Source organism: Coregonus lavaretus (assembly GCF_964263955.1).
Source record: "Coregonus lavaretus genome assembly, contig: HAP1_SCAFFOLD_2411, whole genome shotgun sequence".
Taxonomy (NCBI): Eukaryota; Metazoa; Chordata; class Actinopteri; order Salmoniformes; family Salmonidae; genus Coregonus; species Coregonus lavaretus.
The window spans coordinates 46,264-56,531 of record NW_028160725.1 but is presented as its reverse complement, the minus strand read 5'-3'; the positions used below and the strand labels follow the sequence as shown (position 1 = coordinate 56,531).

The window sequence follows — 10,268 nt, the reverse complement described above, 5'->3', positions numbered from 1 at the left end:
ATTTTATTGAATGACATAAGTATTTGATCACCTACCAACCAGTAAGAATTCCGGCTCTCACAGACCTGTTAGTTTTTTTTAAGAAGCCCTCCTGTTCTCCACTCATTACCTGTATTAACTGCACCTGTTTGAACTCGTTAACTGTATAAAATACACCTGTCCACACACTCAATCAAACAGACTCCAACCTCTCCACAATGGCCAAGACCAGAGAGCTGTGTAAGGACATCAGGGATACAATTGTAGACCTGCACAAGGCTGGGATGGGCTACAGGACAATAGGCAAGCAGCTTGGTGAGAAGACAACAACTGTTGGCGCAATTATTAGAAAATGGAAGAAGTTCAAGATGACGGTCAATCACCCTCGTCTGGGGCTCCATGCAAGATCTCACCTCGTGGGGCATCAATGATCATGAGGAAGGTGAGGGATCAGCCCAGAACTACACAGCAGGACCTGGTCAATGACCTGAAGAGAGCTGGGACAACAGTCTCAAAGAAAACCATTAGTAACACACTACGTCGTCATGGATTAAAATCCTGCAGCGCACGCAAGGTCCCCCTGCTCAAGCCAGCGCATGTCCAGGCCCGTCTGAAGTTTGCCAATGACCATCTGGATGATCTAGAGGAGGAATGGGAGAAGGTCATGTGGTCTGATGAGACAAAAATAGAGCTTTTTGGTCTAAACTCCACTCGCCGTATTTGGAGGAAGAAGAAGGATGAGTACAACCTCAAGAACACCATCCCAACCGTGAAGCATGGAGGTGGAAACATCATTCTTTGGGGATGCTTTTCTGCAAAGGGGACAGGACGACTGCACCGTATTGAGGGGAGGATGGATGGGGCCATGTATCGCGAGATCTTGGCCAACAACCTCCTTCCCTCAGTAAGAGCATTGAAGATGGGTCGTGGCTGGGTCTTCCAGCATGACAATGACCCGAAACACACAGCCAGGGCAACTAAGGAGTGGCTCCGTAAGAAGCATCTCAAGGTCCTGGAGTGGCCTAGCCAGTCTCCAGACCTGAACCCAATAGAAAATATTTGGAGGGAGCTGAAAGTCTGTATTGCCCAGCGACAGCCCCGAAACCTGAAGGATCTGGAGAAGGTCTGTATGGAGGAGTGGGCCAAAATCCCTGCTGCAGTGTGTGCAAACCTGGTCAAGACCTCCAGGAAACATATGATCTCTGTAATTGCAAACAAAGGTTTCTGTACCAAATATCAAGTTCTGCTTTTCTGATGTATCAAATACTTATGTCATGCAATAAAATGCAAATTAATTACTTAAAAATCATACAATGTGATTTTCTGGATTTTTAGATTCCATCTCTCACAGTTGAAGTGTTCCTATGATAAAAATTACAGATCTCTACATGCTTTGTAAGTAGGAAAACCTGCAAAATCGGCAGTGTATCAAATACTTGTTCTCCCCACTGTACATATCCTTTAAAAATATATATATTTCCCTTTATTACTATCCAACCCCTTCCCTAATTGGAGTAAACTAGTGAACAATAATGCTTAGGCCTCTACTTCCAGCTCATACATACTATATACATTTTATGGACACAGTCAATTTTACAATAATTATATTTTGTTTGTTTTCTCTCCTGAACTTCCTCTACCCTCAACCTCTCCGATCATTTTCATGATGTCCATCCGGTTTGCTTCTATGTGCCTTAGCTTTCTAACTGTGCTCTTTCACAAAAGCTGTCAACCTATAACCTACAGTGCTATGAAAATGTATTTTCCCCCTTTCTAATTTTCTCTACTTTTGCATATTTGAGATACCAAATGTTATCAGATCTTCAACCAAAACCTAATATTAGATAAAGGGAACATACGTGGACAAATAACACAACAATTACATATTTATTTCATTTATTTCATAAACAAAGTTATGCAACACCCAATTCCCCTGTGTGAAAAAGTAATTGCCCCCTTACACTCAATAACTGGTTGTGCCACCTTTAGCTGCAATGACTCCAACCAAATGCTTCCTGTAGTTGTTGATCAGTCTCTCACGTCGCTGTGGAGGAATTTTGGCCCACTCTTCCATGCAGAACTGCTTTAACTCAGTGACGTGTGGGTTTTCAAGCATGAACTGCTCGTTTCAAGTCCTGCCACATCTCAATTGGGATTAGGTCTGGACTTTGACTAGGCCATTCCAAAACTTCCAATTTGTTGCTTTTTAGCAATTTTCATGTAGACTTGATTGTGTGTTTTGTATCATTGTCTTGCTGCATGACCCAGCTGCGCTTCAGCTTCAGCTCACAGATGGATGGTCTGACATTCTCCTGTAGAATTCTCTGAAACAGAGCAGAATTCATGGTTCCTTCTATTAAGGCAAGTCGTCCAGGTCCTGAGGCAGCAAAGCATCCCCAAACCATCACACCACCACCACCATGCTTGACCTTTGGTATGATGTTCTTACTGTGGAATGCAGAGTTTGGTTTTCGCCACACAGTGTGATGGTTGCCACACCCGCTACACAGTTTGCTTTACATTAGTTATCTTGTTGTTATTAGTTGTTGTTAGTTGTTATCAGTCCCATCCTTCAACTCCTTTCAACAACACCCATCTATCTCTTAACACCATCCATATTGGATTTCTATTTGCCATATATTTTTCAACTGTACTGTGATGTTTTACAAAAGTTCTGAACCCTTCTATTCTCATTGTTTCTACAGATTGTATATTGAAAATAAACATTTTTGCTAAAAGTATTATTATATTATTGATCGATTGACTATGACTTTTCAGATCACCCAGTAGTGCTATCTGCAGGTTTATCTCCAGGTAAATATTGCAATCGTTCAGCCATTCCTGGACCTGTCCAATAACAGGCTACAAATGGACAGTACCTAAACAAATGATGTAATGATTCTGTCTCTTTACAGCAAAAGAAGAAGGGAAGATTGTATCCCCCATATAAATAACATTCTATTGGTAGCAAAAATGTTGTATAATAATTTAAATTGAAAAATTCTACGTTTTGAATCAGGCGTCATTTTGCGTATCAGTTCATAAACACTATGCCATGGAATCGGTACATCAAAAATCTCTTCCCAACTATTTTGCAATCTATATGGGACGGCTGTCAATCCTTTGGTCCTTAAATGAACCTGGTATACTTTTTTATTTATCCCAGTTTTCCTTAACCAATGATGTTCTTTAATGCAGGGCCGACAGACAAGTTCCTTACTTTCTCCCCCTTCCACTTTCCTCTTCCATTTCTACGGTAATGCTGCAATTATTTGGTTGTAATTTTGGGTAGAGCAGACATTTCCATATGTTTTTGTTAGCTGCATGTGCGACATAACTCCACCAGTCCTACCTATGATATCATTTATGAAGATTATACCTTTTTCAAAAAAACTAACAAAAAAAACATGTTTTTTTTAATCAATTAGTATATTTGAGTTTAACCACAATATTTGTTGCATTATTTGTTCTGTCGTTTCTGGAGGATTAAATTGAAATTGCAACCAACTTTCTATGGCTTGTTTTTGAAATAGTGATATTTGGGAGATTATTTCCTTTTCAAATAACTGAAAGTGAGCGGTTGCAATCTGAATAAAGGGAAAAAAGGCCATTCTTGAACATGGGCTGAGACAATCTTACTAATTTGCTAGAGAACCAGTTCTGATTTAAGCATTTTTTTTTTTATTACTGAAGCTTTTAGTGATAAGTCTAATGCTTTAATATTTAATAATTTCTGTCCTCCGAATTCATATTCATTATACAAATGGGCCCTTTTAATTTTGTCTGGCTTGCCGTTCCAAATAAAATGGAATATTTTTTTTCTCATATATTCTAAATAACTGATCGCTAGGCGTAGGCAAGACCATAAGCAAATAGGTAAACTGGGATAATACTAAAGAGTTAATCAGGGTGATTTTTCCACAAATTGACAGGTAGGAATTGACTGTTCCTGTAGACTTTCAGTCATTGCACTAGTGCTACTTGGCAATTGTGCTAACGCCATTCGGCAACTTCCTTCAAACTGAACACAGAGACATAAACATTTTATTTAAGAGTTCATCTAACTCTGGGGAAGTAAATATCCCTTAAAGGAAAGGTTCAACCATTTTGAATATGAGTGATGTTCTATCGATTCCCTTGGTCATTTCATGTTTTCATGTGTATTTGAGTTATTGGCGTTCAATCAGGCAGAAATCTGTCCAGTATGATGTAGCACTGTGATAAAGTCGCTCTCACTACACTGGAAGTTAATAGGAATACTACTTTAAGATCGCGAAAACGTCTATCATACATGTCAGATTTCAATACTGGCTGATGTCATAACTCGGGAGGATGTCTTCTCTTGAATGAGCCATTGATCATATTTTAGTGATATTCCTACCTCGAGAAATGTGTAATTTAACGGAGGGTCTAGCACATTTTTCCTATCAGTCTGCCTCTTTAGTCCAGGGTGCATTGCATGGTGCTGTTGCCAGAGATATTATAGAAAGGAGATAGGAATCCAATGAATGTTGGAACGTATAACGCCCCACCCAGCCGACTGTCAACCAATCGCGTTCACATTGTCTTGCTGCGTCATGCGGTTGCTGAGCTAATCATCACTTAACCCCTTCTCTGTATGTCGAGAAATGTGCCTATTCTCCTCAAAAGTACGTAATGTCACGATTCCAAAGCTACACAATATTACAGATAGAAAAATGTCATTAAAGATTTGTAATATTGTACTTCCTGTTGACGAAATACTTGCTAATGTTGGGTTTTTAAGATAGCGCCCAATAGACTCCCATTCACTCCATGAAGGAGGGCGCTCCTTGTCCCAGAATCACCCAGAATGCACCGCGCAGCCCATTGACATTATATGGACAACGTTTCCCATCTCCTCACAAGTATATCCGCCGTTGCAAGTGTTAGACTCCACTCTGTGAGGCACATCGATCTGCAGGTTGAACATGGTGAAATTGTAGACTCCTAAATTGATAGTGCAGTTTGTTTCGGCGATTTTATAGCAAACTAGCTACTTTACATGCTATTGATATGTTTGTACAGGCAAATAAAACTGTACAGGCAAATAAGTCTGAGAGAAAAGCAGCAAAAACTCTAGCTATTGTTGTTTTCACCGATCTAAGTTGTTGGATGTATTTTTTATTTTTTTATTTAGCAAATTTAGATTCATCATCACTTTTCATCAGCTTTCTGCCACTTGTTAATTCTTTTATCAATCCAATAATTTATGCTTTCTTTTATCCATGGTTCTAAGTAACAGCTAAACATATTTTAACTCTGAAGTTAAGGCATGTATAGTTCCTATGTCTTTATTCCCTAGTTTGACATAGTTATGTTATACTGTTTTGTTGTAATTGCTTCTTTTATGTAACAATACACTGACATTACTCATCTCAGTGTTGTCATCATAGATAAATCTGGTGGTGATACAGAATGATTTGGATGGATTGGAATGACTTGGAGAAGGCATAAGAAGGCATAAGCTTGTTTTATAAAATACATTGTAGTCAATTTGGTTTCTATATTCCAAATACTAAAGTCTGTGGTTGTTCCATGTTATTTAATGATAGAAAGTAAGTATTCTAAATTGTACATTTTGAGTACGTCATGGATCATTCTGTATGTTGTTTAACATTACCCTCTAGTGGCTCAATTGGGACACAACATCTTCAAAAAGTGCAGTGAAGTTGAAATGTACAATAATGCATGATATCAGATAACTTCCAGGTCTAACTCAATGGTGTATTGTAGTAGTTCATGGTAAAATGTAAGAATATGTAATTATGGACAAAACTTTAACGTTCAGTAATAAACCATTTGTAAGGCATTTACAGTTTGCTCACCATTTATTAATCATTACTGACAGATTTGTTAAATGTTAGTCAGCTAGGTATTTTCACATTTATAAATAACTACTATATGCATTAATGATTCATAGTGTCAGATTGCTGCCAGGTCAGGGGTCATGCCAGAGCAGCTCTCAGATGCTGTTGAGTCTGAATGAATATAGAAATTGGGCACCACTTTATAATAACACCTTGTAATAAAGAATATTTAATAGATTAAGAAATAGTTTATTTATTTATTTATAATTATTCCCACATTTGTGTTACTAAGCTAGTTGTTCACACATTTATAAATAACTTTTATAGTATGTAATAATATCACTGATAAGATGTTTAATACATGTCCTTGTAAACCATTTACCAATCATTGGTAAAGTTGTGTTGCAGTCCCTAAAGTGAGGACTATTCATCCTTAATAAACATTGAGTGACCAGTGTAATTTCTCACAAAAAGATGGACATGCCATTGGTAGACATTCCAGCAGTACCTGATGCTCCTTAAGGTCTCAAAATGACCTAGAACATATCAATGGTTAAACAATAAGCACACAACACAGAGGATGTTAAAGGAAATATATGAACATTTTATTCCAAAACAGTCACGTTGTTGTAGTAGTATGCTGAAAGTAGTAGAAGTAACATGTTTTGTCTGAAAATGCTAACATTTGTGTTTATTGGCAGTGACTACCAAAACCAAAGTGTGGATTGTAGTCACTCATTAGATTAGTTCATAAACTGCTTACAGGGTAAGGGAACCAATATCTAAATACATAATTTAACTGAACATTATGTTTAAAGGGTTACTACCTTTAATACACTACAAGTGAAGTTGTCCAAATTCTTATGACTTTTTCAAATGGGGGGACTAGATACATAAGGTGTTCTAATTTATGTATGAAAATAACCTCAAATAAAAGGTGGCATTCTATAATGTCGCCTCATATTAAACATTTGATGTCAAATCCAAAAATGATTTGTACATGGTACAGGCTCTAGAGAAGTTAACTCAGCCATCTACACAGCCGTCGGCAACGCAGCCAAGGAGTACAAAACTAAACTTAATAATGGGAAACATAGTAATAGCTTACATAGAACAGATCTACCGCTTCTTAGACCTGCTTTCAATGAGAATGACAGCTCTATAACTCATATTTCTATGTAAATTTGGACGGGTCACCTAAAAAGTTACATATTGCAGCTTTAAAAAGTAAATATTTTCGTCATAATTTATCATTACACACACATTTGTTTTAATTAGTTATTCAAACATTTATAAACAACTGTTGTTGTACATTTCAACTTTACCACACTTGATGAAGGCATTGTGTCCCAATTGAGCCACTAGAGGGTAATGTTAAACAACATATAGAATGAATCTTGACGTCCTCGGAATGTACTATCAGAATACGTACTTTTTATCATTAAATAACATGGAACAACCACAGACTTTGGTATTTGGAATTTAAAACCTTAAATGACTGCAATGTTTTTTATAAAACAAGCTTATGCCTTCTCCAAGTCATCCCATTCCAATCCAGCCAAATCATTCTGTATCACCACCAGATGTATCTATGATGACAACACTGAGATGAATAATGTCAGTGTATTGTTACATGAAAGAAGCAATTACAAAAAAACAGTAAAACATAACTATGTCAAACTAGGGAATAAAAAAACGTAGGAACTATGCATGCCTTAACTTCAGAGTTAAAATACATTTAGCTGTTACTTTAAACCATGGATAAAAGAAAGCATAAATTATTGGATTAATTAAGGAATTAACAAGTGGCAGAAAGCCGGTGATCAATGATAAACTGTCACACACACACAAAAAAAGATTTATAAACAAAAATGGAATCCAACAAATGAGATAGTTGAAAATAACAATAGCTAGAGTTTTTGCTGCTTTTCTCTCTGACTTATTTGCCTGTACAGTTTTAACACCAGACACACTGGCAGCCTCTTTTGAAAATACCTTTCTGGCCTGTGATCTGGCCACCACAAATATTTTCAAATAAAGTGTTATAATAATAGAGCACGGGACAAACATTGAAAATACAAGGCAAATTATTTTTACCCAATTGAATTCTTCTACAATAAAACATTCTTTCAAACACCTACTGGGTACCTGTACATTTACAAAGTTTTTGACAATAGCAGCATCGTATATGATACAACAACACCAGGTAATGGATATACAATACATCATTCTTGTTATTGTTATTTTAGAGTGGTACAATAAGGGATCACACACAGCAACATAACGGTCAATAGATATCAAGACCAAATTGCCCAGAGATAAAGAAGTACAAAAATAAGAAATGTAGAATTGAAACCCACAGAAATATTCCCCAAAATCCCAGCATGGTTCCGTAAATGCTACAGTCGTTACTGGTATCACAATCAGTCCCACCAGGAGATCTGCAACAGCCAGAGAGAGGATGAGCAGGTTGGTTGGAGTGTGGAGCTGCTTGAAGTGAGAGATGGAGATGATCACCAGTATGTTCAAAAATGCTGTAACTGCTGAAATCAATGAGAAGAAGATGTACAGTATTATGTAGATAGATGTCGATAAAGAAGCCTTTCTGCAAGAAGAGTTTCTGTCTTGAAAACAGTATTGAACATCTTCCTGTTCCTCCATTTGTAATAAAGGGTCAAAATACTGAGGTCCTGCTCCTGCTTGGTCCTGTGTGTGAGCCTGTCAGGTCAACCTTCTGACAAACTGAGATCTGCCTCTCTATTTATCCCTGAAAGACTGACAGACACTCCCTTCCCCAGCGTCTCTACACACACAGACACACACACACACACACACACACACACACACACACTATCACACACTATCACACACACACACACACACACACACACACGCACGTGAGCACAGAAATGAACAAACGGTGAGATAAACAAATCATTTGTGAAAGCATGATGTAATGTATGACAGGATTGGATGTTGCTATGGCCACCTAGCCTGTCCTTCATTCTTACTGATAGACATGAGAGAAAAGGTACATTTTCTCAACTGAGGATTTTAATGGAGAAAATATAGTATGGGTGATGATTTGGTGACTCAAAGGCTATTTTACATGGGAAACAGGATAACTGATGTCAGTGCTCAGTTTGGACCATAATCCACAACCTCAGGAGACATGACAGCACACCACATGTCAGCTAGTCAGTGTGGAGGAAAGCTGACAGTAAGGAAGTTGATGAGAGGGTATAACTTCATGGTGTACCCGCTTATAGCACATGCAATCAAAATGAATTGTGCCATTCCATAGGAACATCCCGTAGACTTGTAAAAATGTCCATCTGAACTGAATTATGAGCCATACTTCTTATAGTTGAGGGAGACTTTGTCTCAGTTACATTATGGGGACAAATACTATTTGTCAGACATCAGAACAACCACACTGTATTCTGACCCAATCACCCCTTGATGTTTTATTTTCAATATCTTGTGGGTTTTCTGATTTTTCTCTGATAAAAGTGACTATGAAATGTGATTTCCAGTTCAGTTCAGTTGTATCGATCAATGATCTCAAAAGCACTTTATGTAATTAGGGACAATTCAACATGTACTGGGAATATTTTCACATGACCCTCCCCTTGTACTGTAAAAAGAAAGTACACACCCTCCCCCCTCATAGAATTACCTCTAAATAATGCTCATGACTATAAATAATAACTGTGTTTAAAAACGTGGATATCGACTTTGCCACTTCGGTATGCTTTTGTGGCACAGTCGATGCCACGCATGGCTACGGGCCATGAGAAACAAGATTCTCTGGTCTGATGAAACCAAGATTGAACTCTTTGGCCTGAATGCGAAGCATCACGTCTGGAGGAAACCTGGCACCATCCCTATGGTGAAACATGGTGGTGGCAGCATCATGCTCTGGGGATGTTGTTCAGTGGCAGGCACTAGGAGACTATTCAGAATCGTGGGAAAGATGAACGGAGCAAAGTACAGAGAGATGAAAACCTGCTCCAGAGCTCTCAGGACCTAAGACTGGGGCGAAGGTTCACCTTCCAACAGGACAACGACCCTAAGCACACAGCCAACGACAATGCAGGAGTGGCTTCTGGACAAGTCTCTGAGTAGCCCTGTCAGAGCCCGGACTTGAAATTGATCGAACATCTCTGGAGAGACCTGAAAATAGCTGTGCAGCGACGCTCCCCATCCAACCTGACAGCGCTTGAGAGGATCTCCAGAGAAGAATGGGAGAAACTTCCAATATACAGGTGTGCCAAGCTTGTAGCGTCATATCCAAGAAGACTCAAGGCTGTAATCGCTGCCAAATGTGCTTTAACAAAGTACTGAGTAAAGCGTCTGAATACTTATGTAAATGTGATATTTCTGGGGAATTTTTTATACATTTGCTTACATTTCTAAAAACCTGTTTTTGCTTTGTCATTATGGGGTATTGTGTGTATA

At 38.3% G+C, this 10,268-nt stretch overlaps 1 protein-coding gene across 1 annotated transcript; it reads right to left on the bottom strand.

Moving 5' to 3' along the window:
* Positions 1 to 7,511: 7,511 nt before the first annotated feature.
* On the bottom strand, positions 7,512 to 8,468 carry LOC311121506 (trace amine-associated receptor 13c-like; the record flags this gene model as incomplete). The annotated part of the gene is made up of 1 exon (XM_084195988.1): positions 7,512 to 8,468. The coding sequence occupies one exon, from the start codon at positions 8,466 to 8,468 to the stop codon at positions 7,512 to 7,514; it is 957 nt and encodes a 318-aa protein (XP_084052114.1).
* Between the last annotated feature and the right edge of the window lie 1,800 nt (positions 8,469 to 10,268).